We start from the raw sequence: 19011 nt of genomic DNA, 5'->3' as shown, positions 1-19011 counted from the left end.
CTTAAACCAGACAGTACAACCTGAATCCTAGAATGAGACAGAACTATCCTGCCAGACCCATAGACTGGCATGGACACTTCCCAATTGTCTTATAGATACACAATAAATAGATGTTTATTATCTCATGACAATAAATATAAATTTGCCTACAGTCAGATATAGGAGAGTAGATGTCTTAGTTAGGGCTCCTATTGCTGTGACAAAACACCATGGCCAAAAAGCAAGTTGAGGAGGAAAGTATTTATTTAGCTTTCACTTCCATATCACTGTTCATCATTGAAGAAAAGTCAGGAAAGGAACTTCAACAGGGCAGAAACCTGGAGCTAGGAGCTGATGGAGAGGTCATGGAGGGGGGCTGCTTACCGGCTTGCTTCTCATGGTTTGACCAGCCTGATCTCTTATAGAACCCAGGATCACCAGCCCAGGGATGGTACAACTCACAATGTGCTGGGTCCTTTCAGATAACTTTAGCTTATGTCAAGTTGATATAAAAACTATCTAGCAAGTAGAACCCTAGAATTTGGATCTAATTCTGATGAAGTAGCCTGGGTAGAAGAAGAAAACATCCTGGAAGAGGATGAAAGAGGAGAAAAAATCTCATGGACTTTAGAAACATTTTAGACATGGAATCAACAGAATTCAATGATAGGTGTAAATGAGGGAAAATGCAGCTGTCTGGTTTGTGCATCTGAAAAATGGGTGATTGAAGTTAAGGAGATGGGAAATTCTTGGGGAAAGAGTAGATTTGGGGTTATAATTATAGATGCAACCTTTAGATTTAGGGCACTTAAGTCTAAGTGCCTCTTAGTCTGTAGTGGATATGTAAAGTGGGAAAATATAAGTGTGACTTAGGGAAGAGAGCAAAGAAGAACATCAGGACATATGTGGATCTTACAGTTAAGGGACAAATGAGGTTCTGCAGAGTGGACTATCCTTCCATTAGCGCAGTGGAAACCTGAGGATTAGAATGTAATTATCCAAAAATGTTAATTATGTGTTTATAGTTTGGGTTCACATCTTTTTAAAAATGTGACATAAATGAAAAGAAAACCTAGAGTCAGAATTGATGAGCATATTAGTAGAATATTACATCTATTCAATATTAAAGTCAATTTGTGATGAGTGCCAGACATATAATATTTTGCATGAAGAATATTAGTGAAGCATGGCTTTTAGATATAATTTAAAATACAATTTTAAGTTAGATTAATAGTTTTATTTAATCTCAAGCTTCATTCACTATCTTTACGATGGAAATGACTGATAAAAGCTACACACAGGGCATTCTCAACATGTGGGTTAGTTGCCAAGATATTTAGCAAAACAGGTTCCTTGAAGGATAACTGCTGGACAATGAACTTAACGTGGAAGAAGTAGGGTCAAAAATCTTTTATCCTGGTTTTTAAATATGAAATGTTTTCTATGGGATCATGTGTGGAAGCCCAGGTACTCAGTTGGCAGAGCTATTTTGGTTCTAGAAACTTTAGAAGCTGAGGTCTAGGTAAAGAAAGTAGGTCTCTGAGGTCTGCCCCGGGGTTACCTTGTTCTTTCCTTCTTTATTTCTCTGTTTCTGTCCCTCAGGAGCTGTAGAAGCCACATAAAGATGGGAAATACACATCCTGTAGAGTGTTGTGCTGACTTTGAAGTTTTTGAATGCTGATGAGTGAAAGGTAGCTGCTCAGATGTGGGATTGTAAAAGGGACTGTTGAATTAAACCAGCCTAGATACTTTAGGGATGCCTTAATTTTGAAAATGGATTTCAGAAGGTGTATTTCATTGGGACAGAGGTTATACTCTTGTTTCCGTATGAAACGAAAGACTGTGGTGTGGGTTCTTTCAAGGTTAATAGAAATCACGTTTGATTGGGGGAAGCCTCCTAAAAATCTTGGCTACAGACATAAAGAAATAAACCAGAAAAAACTATAAAACAGGTAATACATATATTGATCCCTTTGTCTGGGACAGTTCTGAGACTGGATAACAAATGTTACAACTAGTTTTCCTAGGACTTGACCATTGTCTCAATTTTCTCAGGATCTGTTGGGGTTGCTGTTGCCCTCAGACAATAGGAAGCCAACTAGAGAACACAATGCTCATATTCCCAAGATGTGGGGCGGGTGGTTTTTGGTCATTCAGTGGATTATGGATGTTTGCCATCTTTTGGGGGGATATAGAAATATAGCATGAAAAGACAACTATTTAACTGTAAATATTTTACATTGGTATGGATTTTGGTATATTGATAAAATTTTAAGTTATTTTTGTTATATTGTATGTATGTTTCTACTCTTATTTATGGGATTTTTGTATAGTGATAAAGATTTTAGTTATTTTTGTTATAACACTATATATATTTCTCTATTCTTGTTTAAGGGATTTTTGTATACTGATACAAATTTAAAGTTTTTTTTATTATAACATACTGTATATATGCCTCTACTCTCATTTAAGGGATTTTGTATACTGATACAAATTTAAGGTTATTTTTGTTACAATATACTATATATATGTTTATAATCTTGTTTAAGGTAGTGTTCCTATACAGTTCATTTAAAAATGTAAGATAAAGTTCTAGTCCTTGAAAGCTATTATTATAAACCATTTAAGATAACTAAGAAACTCAGGTTAGTAGTTAGTCATCTATAAAAATTAAAGTTGTGGTTATGTTAGTTATGTTTTCAAGATCATACAGAGATATATTTTAGGTAAATAAATGGTCTTCAAAGACCTAAAGAATATAGTATTTAAAATGTTTTGTTAACATAGGGCTTTTCATGACTGTGAGATATGTCTTTTCCTGGCAGAGCCAATATACTTAATAAAAGGATGATGGGCATCAAAGAAATTCCATATGAATCTTGCTTTCAATGTGGTAAGGCTAGCCATTTGGGCAAGACATTGTCCTTGCCTCAACTTCTGACAGTATACTGTCCAAACTGAACATGCAGGACACAAAGGAAAGTGATTGCCAAACTTAGGCAAGACAGGGTGAGACAGTCTTTCAAAATTCCTACTATACATAAAAGTATGTCAGATATTCTAGGCCTGTTGACCAAAGATGGGTGACCCAATGTTGCAGAGGAACCTTGGGTGACTGTCTAGGCAGTCAAATGTCTGTATCATTTTTTATAGTTTTGCAAGTAGCTTTTGCTCCACTTCCTGTTTACTCAGGGAATACCCTTCTGGGGTCTTTGATGAAGGTGAAGGCCAGATAGTTATAGTTTTCTTAGTTATGATAGAAAGTAAATTAGGTACAAAACTTTTTGGACTTGCCAAGGTAGAATAAATAATGGAGTATTTTTTCTGAATTTGCCAAATAAAAATGGACTGGATATTGTAAATGAAATTCTTACTTGATAATTATTCTAATTGTACACAGTTTTACTATATTAAAGTTAAAACCTTTCATTTTTATTTAGACAAAAAGGGGAAATGTTGTGAAACAGAATATTTGTTTAACTATGTGAAGATATGTTACATTTGTTTGTATTGCAAAATAATTGTTTAACTATGTAACGATGTGTTGCATTTGTTTATGCTGCATTTATTTGGCTATTTAAAGATGTGTTGTGGCTTTATCTTGCCTGATTAAGGTACCTGACAGGTCTAATAAGAAGCTGAATGGCCAATAGCTAGGCAGAGGAGGAATAGGTGGGACTGGTGGGCAGAGAGAACAGGGGAACCAGCCAGCTGGACATGAAGTAGAAAAGCAGGTTGGACAGCACATAGTTAGGGTGTGTGAACCTCAAGGAAGCACATAGATTAATAGAAATGCATTAATTTTATTTATAAAAGCTAGCTAGAAACAACCCTAAGCTAAGGCCAAGCATTCATAGTTAATAAGTCTCTTTGTTATGATTTGGGGGCTGGCAGTCTAAGGAAGTCTGCTACATCTTTTCAATTACATTGTAAATTTCAGAACAAAAATCATCTATTATATATTTTTGTTATGACCTTCCCTAGTCATAAGAAAAGTTAGTAAAGCCTTCCTGACTCCATGAATGCACAGACAGAAATGAAAAAGTTGAGTCTCAAACACCTACTTCTTGTATGACCTTTAAAGCTGAGACACCATTTTATAGAATCTCCAGGGTCTAACATGACCTCTCTATATGACTCTTAAGACGGATACAATATAATTAAATTATCTCAAAAAATAAGAGATTGAACAAGATACAACTCTTTCTTTCTCCAAGATGTTATTCAATACCATCTTCTCTAGGCATCCCTACATTGATTTTTATCAAATTCCAACAAACACCATCTTTCTTGGCTTGGCAACTACGTGCCATTACATGGGTAGGGGTGGTGGGTTACAGAACCTTTAACAGTGATTCCAGACATCTTCCTAACAATTCTAATTGGATTTGCTCTGTTTTTTGTTTTGAGTAGAAAGACACACAACTTCCAGAATGCATCTCATTACTTCTTATAGCTCATCACATGGTCTTCACCTATCACCTGACAGATGTGTGTTATGGCTGTTAATGGTGTATCAACCTGGGACAGCAGCTTGCAAGTGCTGGGAAATAACTGTATTTCTCCAAGCATGTTTATAATGAAGAGGTGGATGAAACATACTAACAACAACAACAACAACAACAAAAGCACAGAATCTCTCCCCTCTTGAGGACTTGTATGAAATCTTTTCCTTCTTAGTAACTACATTAGGAGGTGATTGATCCCAGACAACCAGACACACCATGTGTCTGGCTACAGAGTTTTTCATTTGTAGGTACATAGAGGCTTTATTACTCTCAGAATTGAACACAACCCAAGACTTTAAAGCAAGGTTATCAAAATTCAGTAGAGAAAATTATCTCCTTTAAGAAATCCATGAGGCACCCGGCAGTAGGACCAGGATCTATCCCTGGTGCATGAGCTAGCTTATTGGAGCCCATTCCCTAATGTAGGGGGGAGGGGCTTGGTCTTACCCCAACTTAATGTGCCAGACTTTGTTGACATCCCATGGGAGCCCTTACCCATTGGGAGGAGTGGATGGGGTTTGGGCTGGTGGTGATAAATGGTGGGGGGAGCGGAATTGTGGGACAGAACTGTGGATGGAGTGTAAAATAAGATTAAATAAATTAGAGCCGGGCGATGGTGACACACGCCTTTAATCTCAGCACTCAGAAGGCAGATGCAGGCGGATCTCCGTGAGTTTGAGGCCAGCCTGGTCTACAGAGTGAGTTCCAGGACAGGCTCAGAAGCTACAGAGAAACCCTGTCTTGAAAACAACAGCAACAACAACAGAAGCAGCAGCAGCAACAACAACAACAAAATGAAAAAGATAAAAAATGAAATCTTATTTAGAAAGGTCATATAAAACATTAGGATATGCTGATAAACAAGTGGATGCATCTAGTAAATGTCATATTTGAGTGAGGTAACTCAGACTCAGAAAGACAAATATCATATGTACTCACACAGAAGTGGCTTTTAGACATAAAGCAAAGAAAACCAGCCTACAATTCACAATCCCAGAGAACCTAGACAACAATGAGGACCCTAAGAGAGACATACATGAATCTAATGGGAAGTAGAAAAAGACAAGATCTGAGTAAATTTGGAGTATGGGGACCATGGGAGGGGAGCAGAGAAAAATGTAATAGCTCAATAAAATCAATGAAAAGATATGCTATTAAAATAATGCTAGAGTTTTTTAATTGTATTATTTTGAAATCTAAAAGCTTTTTGCTTTGGCTTTAAAATGTTCTTAACAGCATAGTTAAACAATATAATTCTTCTTCTTCTTCCTCCCCTTTCTTTCTTCCTCGTTCCTTCATCCCAAGAGACTTACTGTGTCACTCAGAGTGGCCTCATACCTGGAAACCTCCTGCCTCAGCATCCTGAGTACCAGAATTATGCTACACTTTGTTATGCCATAATTGTTGACAAACTCAAAGGGGAAAATTCCATTTCTCTTGGATTATCAGGGAGTTGAACTATTTGCATTGATATTCTGTTTTCATGTCCTTCTACTGATGCAACCTTGGGGTACTCTGTTGAATAGATGCCCTGAAAGTAGCCACAGGTCCTTTTAAACCATCTTCAGATATTAAAGATTTACATAGTGTTTTGAAGTCTCAAAAATCACTAGTCTCCCAGTTTTAAAAGCTCCAGTCCTTGCAGGGATCATAATAAACAATGGTAACTAACACAGCTGTAGGCCTTACTGTGTTTTGTAACACCATGATACTCAGGTTTTCTCTGGATTATTTAATCTATACCTTAAAATAACTCTGAGATATGTGCTATTATTTTTGCTGCTTTATATAATAAAAAAGTCTGAGGTTGGAAGGTTTCATTAACTTATTTAAATTTACATAGCCAGTGAACGATAGAGCTGATTTTGAACTCCAGGTGTTCTGTTTTCCATCCTGAAGTCTCCCATACAAATAAGAGACACTCTGTCTTGTAAGGTATTCAAAACTATTACTTGAAAAAGACATTCCCCACATAGCTGTCTTTGTACACTGCCCTGAGACTATCTAAAACATGGCAGCTACAAGTGGTCTGCAGATACATGCCATTTCTATTTGTTGTCTGATTGATCTCTTATCCTAATAGTTAAATTATGGGCATCTCTGAGTATCACATACAGTAAAATCGGTATTATTTGACCTAACATAAATTTACTGTGATCTGTGCTAAGCCATTTTCATCTTCTTTTATCCTGATTTCTTTCTTCTCTACCTTCGAATCCCTCCGCTAAGAATTTCAGCTTAGTACTTTGGCTTTGAACACACTTGCATTCGTCATCATCATTACTATCATCACCACCACCGTAGCCAGCAATTCTTTCTCTGAAATCTCTATCTGCTATATAGTAAATCTCCAATGTATTTACTCCCATCCATCGCCATCTTTACCGTTATAACTCATTCCAACCCAAATACAGAACTTGTCAGTAGTACCTGTTACTCTGTCTCCTGTTAAGACAGTTTCCTGGTTCTCTATACAAAAGATTGATACTAACATTTGAGCTTGGCATTTATGCTCTCCCTGTTACAAACATCCAGCTACTTTTCAAACCTCATCTACTACTGTCATTCACTCAGCCACCCTTGGGATTGACAGATCACTGTTTGCTGAGAACAGTGTTCTTTAGCCTCTAGGCCATGTACATGCCACTCTCTGACAGGATAACCTCTCCTGCATCTGTTTTTAGGAACCTGACATTTTAGGTACATCTCTAACATGGCCTCCTTCACAGCATCTTCTCTGATCATCTCAAAGGGATGAATTTATCCTCTCAAAGCTTTTGAGTACTTCTTTCTTGCCTTATCCATTTATTTATTTTTAAAATAGTGATTTTCATGTACATACACTCTCATGTAAAACACAATAAATTCTCTTAAAGCAGAAACTGGTGTACTTTGCCCAAAACAAATACATTATTTGTTTTCTAGGATACCATAAATGCTAAAGCTCATAAATGTAGCCAATTTACTAGAACTTGTTGCATTATGAAAATGTACTAAAGAGATTATGCTAAAAAGATATAAATAGCACTAAGGTAAGAGGAACAGATCACACATTTTGGTCCAGACTTTAGTTCATTATAGTTGTACCTAATCAGCAAGTAAAGTGTGGGAATTCAGGTAATCTACATAGGATCATAGCCAGCAGATACTTTCAAATTGACAGTTACACTAAATGATTTATAAAATTCTTGATCTTGACTATGAAGGAGGCTAGGATGAAAAAAATTCAACCTACTTGCATCCAGTTCATCTATCATGCAATCTATGTACATAAAAATAATTTTAAAAAGATTTATTTTTTATATGTGTGTGTGTGTATGCAGAAACGTACATGTGGATGCCCCCTTGGGGGCTGCAAGAGGATGTCAAATCCACTGGAGCTAGAGTTAAAGGTGGTCAACAAGCTGCCTGATGTGGGTGATGGGAATTGAACCTATAGTCCCCTACACGAACAGTATGTACTCTTTATGGCTGAGGAGTCTCTCTAGTCCTTGACTTAGTTATTTATTTTTATGTGCATAAATGTTTGGTCTGCATGTATGACTCTGTACTGCATGCATGCCTGGTGTCCATAGAGGTCAGAAGGAAAAACTGGATATCCCAGGACTGGAGCTGCTATGTTGCTATGTGGGTTCTGAGAACCCAATCCTAGTTCTCTGAAAGAGCAGTCAGTGCCCTTAACCACAGAGCCATCTCTCCCGTCACAGACCTTGAATTCTTAACATTTGCCTTTTCCCATCCCCTTTCCTCTCTCTCTCTCTCTCTCTCTCTCTCTCTCTCTCTCTCTCTCTCTCTCCTTTTTTTCCTCCATCTTTCTTCTCTCCTGATATACTAGATCTGTGTTAATTCTGGAATGTGATTATTTGAACCGGAAGTGGAACAGATTATTCGAGGCTATACCAAAACTGGTCTTGAGAGAAGAAAACAGTTTGGAGAGATTCAGAAGAGGCTTTGGTGGAGAAGCGTGGGATCTAGTTGCTAGAGCAGAGAAATGTAAGTGTAGTGCAAATACAGGTGAATGGGTGCTGTAACAAAACCTCGGTTGACAACATACTTTTCAAGAAAGCAGTCCACTTGTCTTATACAATGTCTATTCATTATCTTGGTGTTATGAAAGCATTTTAGGAAAATGGGAATTCCTTACAAAGAGAAGATGGCTTGTACTGAGAGTAATAATATTTAAGGTTGTTATGGCAATTGCACATTGGGGATTGAGTTACCTTTAATAGCTATCCACTTAGTTTTGTACTTTTGATCCACTTATGCATCCATTCACCGTCTCACCCACTCACAGACTAGTCTAGAGTCCCGCAGGTGCATACTCATTAACTCTGTGAAACAGATGAGGTGATGGGAGAAGAGGCACAGAGAGGAGGCAAGTCTAAGTCCAAGCAGGGCAGTACTCGCTGGATGTGTCACCGCATTCTCTAGATGCTTGTCTGGCCCGCTTCTTCTCGGGAGCTCTCTTGCCAGCTGCCAATCATCTGTATAGTCTACTACATTGACTGACACAAAGCAATGACATGATGCCCTTTTTGTAGAAAGCCATAATTAATAATTATTCTATCCTGAGCATGGAGCACATGGGACTCACTGTTCACGAAGACGGCAAACCTCAGGAAGGACAGGTAACGTTCCCCTTCAATGGGGTTCCAGCCAACGTCCGGGTATCCTTTGGCCAGAAGCATGGGGCAGCTCTGAAGGCCACAACCTGCCAAGTAGGTTACCACCTGCCAAGAACAGCACAAAAGTGATGAGTATCTATGTATATTCAGTAGGATGACTACTGTGTTAAAAATTACAAATAAACAGAAAATAAAAAGAAAATAAGTTTCAATAAAGAAAACTGGGATCTGTTTGAGCAAGCCCTGGTGAAAAGAATGGAAATGAAACACCATGGCAAACAGGAGTACTGTTTTTAAAAAAATAATAAAATATAGGATTACCATATGATCCAGAAATTTCACTCCTGGCTCTATACACAAAAATTACAAATAAGATCTTGACAGATCTACAATCCAAATTCACAGCAGCACTGTTCCTAACTGCTAAAAATATAGAAGAAACCTAAGTACCTCTCAATGGACAACTGGGTAAGAAAAATATGGCATATGCAGATAATACATTGTAATCAGCCTTAGAGAGGAGGGGCTTCTCATAGGCTAGGCCCGCATATTGGACGATCCTTGAAGATACATTAAGTGAAATAAGTCAGTCATGCAAAGAAAATACTGTGTGATTTTAACTCAGGAACAACTAAAACAGTCAAAACCATATGGGCAGAAAGAAAACTGGCAGTTGCCCGGGGCTGCAGGGAGGAGGGAGTTGCTGTTAAATGGGCAGAGTTTGTTTGATGAAATGGAAGGAGCGACGAGATGAATGTGGTTCTGGGTGCGTAGCATTATAAAAGGCCTCAGTGACTCGGAACTGCACACTGGAAAATGGCGAGGGGAGTAAATTCTGTGCATTTTGTCACAGTGAAAATAGAAAACCCCATGCATTCAAGGCCAAGCTCATGTTAAAACTCCCCTTGAACGAGTCGTGAGAGCTGCATTTCTAGGAACTGGATGCTTCTGATTTCTAGAAACTAGAGAGAGCCTGGATATTTTTAAACCCCCTACCAAATAATTACATACTTTTTCTTATAATCTTATAATCAAGGGCCCAAGTGCAGCACAGCCCCCCTTCTTTGAGGGTATATAATTGAGTAGATTTGGAACCAGAACCTCCAGTTCACATTTGTTTGCAAGTAATCAAGAAGATTATGATCATGAGAATAAACTGTCAGTTCGTAGGTTTCCCCACTTCCAGAAAGAGGAATTTTACCAGTCTGTAAGTTGTGTGGTGGCACATGCCTAGAGTCTCAGCACTCTGGAGTGGGAGGCAGAAGGATCAGGAATTCAAGGCACACAGAGAACCTGAAGGTTGCCTTGTGCTACATGAGGTCTTGCTTCTTTAGTTTTTTTATTATTTATATAGTTTTAGGTCAGGATAGTTTATTTGTAAGCATATAAGCGTGTGGAAAGTTACAAAGATACAAGAGAGCGCTCTGTGGGGCCAAGGCTGGCAATGCTCCCTTGACCTTGGTAATCCATGGTCTTTTTGTGGTACTTGGGTAGCCAGGGGTCCTGACTCGAGCTCTGGATCAACAACACGGTTTAATGCTAAAGGCCAAGAGGCTAAGGTTGGGGTGGCCAAACAGAGGCAAGCTAAAAATTAAATTGGCAATGGTCTCTTTGCTTTTAGACTGCCAGACATGGCTCGTGAGATCTCAGGCTGTGAGTCACAGACTCCAGATTTTGCCCACGTTTTGCCAAAAACCAGGGACAGATACCAGCAAACCAGCTGCTGCTGAGGATTGAACTGCCACTCTGCTTTTGACTTTGGTATTTTGTGGATATGTGGGGAAGAGGAGAATTTTGCTCACACACAAGAACAGAGGTCTGTGTGTGTGTGTGTGGTGTGTGAGGTGTATGTGTGTGTAGTGTGATGTGTGTGTGGTATGATGTGTGTGTGTGGTATGTGTGGTGTGTGTGGTGTGATGTGTGTGGTGTGTGTATGTGTGGTATGTGTGGTGTGTGTGTGTGATGTGTGTGGTGTGATGTGTGTGGTGTGTGTGGTATGTGTGGTGTGTGTGTGATGTGTGTGGTGTGATGTGTGTGGTGTATGTGGTGTGTGTATAGGAGACAAGTGATGTTCCTTTATCACAAGCCTTTAGGACCTAGGGGAGTAAGTAACTTCTAACCCTTTTTCCTCTGGTAATCTCATCTACTCTTGCAGTTGGGAGAGCTGATGAAAGTTAACCCTAAGTCACATCTGATTTCTTTTAACGTCATTATAGCACCAGTTGTTGGATAAACTATTATTTGACAAGCTCAGTAAAAGATCCTTCTCCTACTGAAAAGGAGATTATTATGTAAAGTTAAAAAATGACAGGCTCAGACAGACAAATGCCACATGTTTTGTTGCATATGTGGGAGGTAGTTTTTAACTTATGTACATTTGTGTATGATGTGTGGTGTGGTATGTGTGTGTGTGTATGATGTGTGACATGTGTGTACATGTATGTGTGGTATGCGTGTGGTGTGTGGCATGTGACACGTGGCATGTTTGTATGTGCATGGTATATGTGGTATGTGTGTGTGTGATGTGTCTGTGTGTGTGATGTGTGGCATGTGCATATGTGCATGGTGTATGTGGTGTGTGTGATGCGTGTGGTGTGCCTGTGTGTGTGATATATCTGTGTGTGTGATGTGTCTGTGTGTGTGATATGGGTGTGTGGTGGTAGTGGTGCTGATGGTGGTGTGTGGGGGTGTGATGTGTGGTATGTATGTGCATGTATGTGTGTGGTGTGTGGCATGTGGTATGTGTGTATGTGCATGGTGTATGTAGTGTGTGTGTGATGTGTGTGGTATGTCTGTGTGTGTGCTGTGTGTGTGTGTGTGGTGGTAGTGGTGCTGGTGGTGGTGTGTGTGGGTGTGTAGAGAACACAGGTATAAAGAGGCCTTTGTGAGCGAAAGGAGAGAGCAGAGATAGAAGAAGAGGGAACAAGAGGAGAAGGTATTGGAATATATATGTAATGAATGCAGGATGGGTAGCTATTTGGGAGGGGGAAGGAAATCAGCAAGAGGGGGACAGAAAAGAACAAACCTAATCACATGTGTATGCATGCACACACATGCACAGATACACACACACACACACAATAAAACACATTTCTTTATATGGTAACAAAAATTAATTAAAATAAAGATCCTTTTCCTGACTTTGGCTTTTACCCTAGTGATATATTAGGGATTTAACTAGTCCCAACAGGAATGCTTACTGATTTGACAAAATGATTAAAATTCTACTTATATGCTGTCCTCTCTTAAAATATTATCAGTAAAAAATATCTCCTAGATGTTGCAAAATACCCTGAAGAACTAAATGAAATGAATGACTCAAATACACCTTCTGCTGAATCGTCCACCCCAGATTCATGCACTGAGACTCTAAGCTCCAGCGTATGAGAACGCTATGGAGGAAAGACCCGTGAAGAAGACACTAAGTAGAAAGGGGGCTTCTCGGGTAGCGTCCTTGTCAAAGGAGGAAACAGCTGTGCAAAGATACAACACAGATACTTCTGCCGAAGACAGGCCCTGTAGGACACAGCAAGAAGGTAGCCATCTGTAAACCAAGGAGAGAAGCCTGAGGGGAAATCAAAGCTGATAACAGTTGGTCTTGGCTTTCCAGACCGGAGAACTGAGAAGATTAACTTCTGATATTTCAGTCATCCCGTCTGTGGACATGTATTACAGAGGCCCCGGAAGATGAATGTGCCCTAACACCTCAAAGTAAACATACCCAGTTAGAAATAAGTGACCAGACACAGGCGTGTAGTCTGCCTGCTTCACCATGGGCCTCACTTATTATTTGTTAAACACATCTGACCCAATGTCCTAAAATAGAACTTCAGTAAATTATTACTGGGAAATCATCATCTCATCCTATCAGCCCGGACGGACATGGTTCTGCAACTTGGCTGACAATTCTCTGTCATGAGTGAGACAGCAGGGACTTCATGACTGGTATCATCGTCCGCCTGTCTGTGTGCTTTCAGACAGATTGGGCATTGCTGCCAAAATAGCTCAATCATAACATACTAGTTCCCCCTTCTCTGCCTTCTCAACCAAAGTTCTTCGAGTCTTCTTATTTTATGTGAAAGGAAAAAAGCAAAATGTATTTTTAAAGTAATTTTCCACCTCTGCCTCACAGATATATTTCCTAGGGTCTCTTCATCCTTCCTTGACTGTTCTTCCTGTTGTTTAGTTGTTAATTTTTTTCTGTGACTCCCTTAAGGGGCAGTGGTCCTCAGGGCCCTGACCCCACCTAGCAAGGATCTCACCCACCCAGAGGGCTTCGGTCTCCCTTCATGATCTCTGTCTGCAGCTCGGAAAACCCTCCTGAGCTCCTCAGCTGACATTTCCATCTGGGAACCTCAAGACACCTATGTGCTACTGCCTGACCTTAGAGGAGTGTCTAATCATTTGGCATCAGAAAGTGACATTGTTATTTGCAGAGTATATGCTCGAGGGCTATACAATTGTGTCACAAACATGCAAAACGAAGTTTCATCATATCGTAAAGTTTCTGAAGTGGTGTGTTAGATTGCTTTCACACCCCTCCTTGGCTGCATGTGACCTTTAGGGTGTAGGGTGGGCATGCCTGCAAGTGAACCAAAGTAATATTTGATTAATGGTTGCTATTTGTCTTCCCTAGGTCTTCTGGATCCAAACACTCCTCACACATGCCGTGTCAATATTAACTGAAGTCAGCACTTGTGCCTGGATTACCGAAGACCACTCTTAGCAATTCTTCTCACCCCAGCTCTGGTTTCTATTCCAGTCAGTTTCCTTATTGATTGCAACCTTCAAAACCACACCACATATTATGTTTCTCCCCCGCTGGGGGGCTTTGCAGTTTCTGTTACTCATGGTTCTCCAGTAAGGTACTGTAATATTATTGGAATAAGCATGGGGCATGGGCTCTTGAGTCACTTACCGTGTGGCACTGAGGACATGACCTAATCCCATTTCCTTGCCCATAACTTCTGAGCAATAATAGTAATAGTAATAATAATAATAATAATAATACAATGACTTTTTCTGAGGGTCACATGAGTTAGCTTGTGGGACGCACTCACAGTGCAACAGTGACCTTGTATGAACATGAACTTCTATTATTAATAAAGTCTAAATTCTGGCCACACCCATCACCTTTCTCACCAAGCTTGCACGCACTTGATGCTTCTGCCATGTTTAGCTTTCTGACTGTTTTAGACAGGGCGTTCCTGGCTGAGCCCCAAACACTCCATGTTTCCCTAACAGTGCAGTTGACAGCTTCTGCTCATCCCTCAGTAGCTGCTTTCTCTGAGCTCACGCTCTTAAACCCGCTCACAGAGGAGTGCGGGTGGCCTTTGACTTCTTCCACTCCTTGCTCACCCCTTTGCTCTTCTCCACACGTACAACTCAGATTGTTAATCTTACCAGTCGTCATCCACTCAAGCCAATAATTTCATGAGTGGCATGCTGGAAAATCTTCCAACTGAAAACTTACCAAAGTCCCACCATGGCCCACTATGATCACTTTCTTTCCTATAAACTCGGAACATTCCACTTACTAATTATTAATACAGCACCCTTAGGGAAGATGAGGACAGAAACTCGGTACCAAGGGTGGAGAACTTTCTAGAGTGGTGATTCTAAGTCACAGAGCACTGTAATTTTTCAACTGTAGATAGATTGTCACTATTAGGGACTGTATTCACGATCCCAGTAGGGGGCAGCAGTGTGCATGTGGCCAGCACATTGATTTTACAACCTCCTGTTAGAACTCTTTCATACATGGACTCAGGAATTAGATCACACAGAACTCTTCTTTAGGGACCACAGGGGTTCAAGTGATGCTCCACGCAGAACAGTGACATGGGGCCTTCACATCTGAAGAACACAAATGCCCACACTCTCATGTCCAAGAAGCTGATTATCTTTGGTCATAAGTGACCGTTGGGGCCTATGGTGGCATACCAGGCACTCATATTACACCACACTTTCACCAATATAAAATGGATCTGAATGGAAACCTAGATGCTGGTTTGTTTTTCCTCTGTGTGGCTGCAATAGAGTCACGAGAAAAATAAGATGTTGTCTCCCAAGAACCAGTTACCTTCTCAAGATCCGGTTCTTCCAAGCCCAGCGCTAACTCGTTGTTGTCCATCACCGAGGAGGCTGCCACGTCCAGTGGGGTGGACCCCCTCATTGATGGGGAAGCTGAGGATGGAGCAAAAGAAGCGGAGCATTAAGGCCAGCTAGGTCAGATTTAAGAGTACAGTGCATGTATGTGGACAGGAGAGGGCAGCAAATACATTGAAACCTGGCCGATGCTGCACAGAGGCATCGGGCTCAGCTTTAGAAAAGCCTTGTTTGCTGTCCTTCCTTCTCCTGCTCATTACTGTTGGGAATACTAACTAAAACAGAATCACCCTACAAAATGGGTTGTGACCACATAGTTTCAAGTACCTTCACAACACAAAACTTCTCGGCGTCTCCATTTCGTGATCACTCCAAAGGCTCAGGGGCTCCTTCATTGGGCCCAAAGGACTAGGAAAATTTTGGGGCTAACACTTGGGGTTTAAAAACAGCATCAAACAGCACAAGTCCATATAGTTAATTTAGGGTGCCAATGCTGTCTGTGATACTTATTTTTGATTTACAATTATGAAAAACTTCAAGCGACATTTTACAAAAACCCCAAAAGTAACAACAAAAAACAAAAATGCAAAAAACAAAAACAACAACAACAACAAAAAAGCTAATAGCCTGAGGTTGCATTTGATAAACAAAAGGAAAGTGCGATTTCACATTTCCAGTGTATGTGTTTGTGTAAACTTATTTGGTTTATGTCCAGCATGGGGAGCCAGGCAAAAAAGTGAGCTGCATTTCTCGCAGCGCTGCCAAACTGCTGTTTCTCCATTTCCATTCTCCCTAGCTGCTCTTGGCGAGGCTGCTTTGCAGCTAAGGGCAGAATTTGCTGGTTGACTGGTGGGCCAGGGATGAATCTGCAGCCAACTTGCCAGGAAAGGATTGGATCCATGACCTTGGTCTTAAGAGCTCTGCTCACTGATGAGCTGAGTGGGCTGTGAGAGATTTGTTCTCAGAGTAACCCTCCATTCCAGGCAGCATCTCATAAACTATAGGCCACTGGACCCGAGAGAGGAGACTGACTAGGCCCCACAGGCAGTTGGTAGAACATCTACAGAGAAAGTGGAGACCACAGACTTGCCTTCACACACTTGTTTGTGGGGCAGGGTGGTCTTGTTTCGCACTTACAAGCATCATCACATACACGCTGATTCTTTGCCCTTTCCTCCTAAGGATTCAGGAAGGGAGAGCAGACTGCCTGGGTCCAAAGATGGAAGTGATAACATGTGCCACACATACCTAGGCCCACACTGCTGTTCTCCAGCAGGTAGCTTAGATGCTCAAACATGGCCTTCTGATTTTGCCGGCTAATTCGACAGAAATAGCAAAGGAAGCGACAGCAGCTAGCAACCATTTTGGGGAAGGCAATCTGTGGGCAGAAGCAGGAAGTATTAGAGAGAAGAATCTATCATGAGGCCTTCGTGACCAGTTGGGGCTTTAAAGGAGGCTGAGGTTGAAGTCTCACAAGCTATGAATTGTTTGGAACATGAACTTTTTCCTTACACCTCTTCTCCCTAAGATATTTCTAGAAAGGACAGAATGCCTAAGAATGAGGCTTCCAAAAATCTTGGAAATTAGCCATAGTCCCCAAGACCTTTCCTTCTAAGGAAAACATCTATCAGTTATTACCTACCTCCTTACACGTCCCACAAAACTGCACAACCACATGGCCACTGCTTCTGGGTTGAGTGAGTAGAACACAGAAGGGTAATATCAGAATAGAGCTGGGGATCACAGAAACACAGTGCCCAGAAGTCCACCAAAACTCAGGTCCTCTGGGCCAAGGGTGGGCCCCACAGTTAAAGTCTGAAAGGCGCTGGGCGGTGGTGGTACACACCTTTAATCCGAGCACTCGGGAGGCAGAGGCAGGCCGATCTCTGGTTTGAGTTTGAGGCTAGCCTGGTTGACAGTGCGAGTTCCAGGACAGGCTCCAAAGTTGAATATGCCTTGTTTCTGTGAACATGTCCCCAAGTAATGTGGCCTCAGTCACTGCTCTTCTACTGGTGCCCAAGGCACTTGTCACCACACACATACGAGTTAGCATGGAGGTGCAATCATTCATCACTTGATTTGCCTGCCTTCCCTGATTAACAGAGGGATTAGTGTATCTGTGGCAAGCTATAGCTTATTCTGGATCTTACAATGCTCAATGAACAATGTCAGAATCCTAGAAAGATCTTAGCTTCCTCCCTTTAGAATCATGGGAGGAGCTCTAAGAAACAGTTCTGCAGTCTGCAGAGATTTAACTTTTCCAGGATGATGGATTGTGACCTGGAAGTATAAGTCGAGTGAACCCTTTTCTCCCCCAAGTTGCGCTTGGTCAGTGTTTTTATCACTGCAACAGAATAAAATGAGAACACCACTTATTCCTTGGATAGCGGCACTCTAGAAATTGTGGCATTTGAAACACACTCCATATTTTGTCTTCAGAAGTCACACAGTCTAGATGAGTCGATGGATAAAATGCTTCCTGCACTGGTGTGAGGACTCAAGTTCTGGTCCCCGTCACCCACATAAGCAAAGTGGGAATAAGCCCACCTATATTCCCACCATTCAGGGGGCAGAGACAGGGGATCCCCAGAACAAGCTGCTTAGGTAGACGATTTGAATTTGTGAGGTCTGTGTACAGGGAAAGACCCTGTCTCCACAAATAAAATGGGGAACAATCTAGGAAGACAGTTTATGTCGACTTCGGGCCTCCATGTGTATATGCATAACTGTGCATACACACCTACACACGTGCCTCCACATGCATGTGAGCATGCTCATGTATATGCATGTATACTACATATATACACACATGCAAAAACAATAAAGAGAAACCATTCATTCTAAGTAAGATCTCCTGAAAACTGGAAGAAATTCCCACTTGCACCCTATGCCACCAGCAATGGCCCCCTTCTTGGATCCTTTTGGCTCTGTAAAATTCTTTCCTCCCAGGGGAAAAACTGAGGCAACATATACTCAAGCAAGTACTCCTGCCCCGAGAGTCAAGTTCTTGATAATATGGCATTACCTGTGATTTCTCTGTACCCAACACATTCACCATCACCTCCATCACCGTCTCATGCATGCCAAGGACTCTCATTAGGTTGGGGTGCTGGTAAAACACCTTGTTGTTCATTATGTCCCTGACAGAAAAACAGGAGGGAGAAAGAATTCAGCACCTGTTGCTCTTCTGCTATGAAAATCCAGGGATGAGAACACACAAACACAATTTGGGTCGAGGAATATTAAAATGATAGGCTGAGAAAAATAATAAGGCACTAGGTCACAAAATGCATATGGATTCTTTTAGCTGACATCAAAAAGAAGCACAGAAGATTACTAAGAGTCTTTTCTTTTTAAAATGTTTATTTCTAATAATATTTAAACAATTCTCCCTTCAATTTTTTTGCTTATAATTAATTCTAAGACCATCTAAATTACCGGATTTTTCTTTCTCTGTGTACCCAGGAACTTCTTTTCTTTCCATGTGCTGTGCTTCTTTGTACTCGGTTTCTTAATGACAGAACTACATATTTTTCTTATAGGAATTTCGTATTTGATACCATAGGGTTTGTGGATACCATTCTGTCTTCAGAAAGCAATGGCATGAACACGCAACAACATCACACCTTCATATTACTTCACACCATGTCACACAAAGACGCTTAGGCAAACAGAAGTCTGGAGATGCAACAGTTGCCCGAAACTTGGCTGGAGGGGGAGGGCCTATTTCTGCATCTCATTTCCGTCGTATAAAAGTCTCTTCATTTCTATTACAATATTCATCTTTGCAA

General features: G+C 40.8%; 1 protein-coding gene across 1 annotated transcript in view; it reads right to left on the bottom strand.

Annotated features, from left to right (window-relative positions):
• Ryr3 (ryanodine receptor 3) overlaps positions 1-19011 on the bottom strand; it is a 526065-nt gene that overhangs the window by 138496 nt on the left and 368558 nt on the right. The window contains exons 40-43 of the mRNA XM_057780394.1: positions 18246-18360; positions 16469-16598; positions 15195-15298; positions 9082-9217 (exon numbers count right to left, since the gene is read on the bottom strand). Coding sequence (XP_057636377.1) covers positions 9082-9217; positions 15195-15298; positions 16469-16598; positions 18246-18360 — 485 coding nt within the window. The remainder of the gene's footprint in view (positions 1-9081; positions 9218-15194; positions 15299-16468; positions 16599-18245; positions 18361-19011) is intronic.

This window comes from Chionomys nivalis, chromosome 9, assembly GCF_950005125.1.
Source record: "Chionomys nivalis chromosome 9, mChiNiv1.1, whole genome shotgun sequence".
NCBI lineage: Eukaryota > Metazoa > Chordata > Mammalia > Rodentia > Cricetidae > Chionomys > Chionomys nivalis.
Note: the sequence above shows the minus strand (reverse complement) of the source record. Positions and strands in the feature narration are given on the sequence as shown.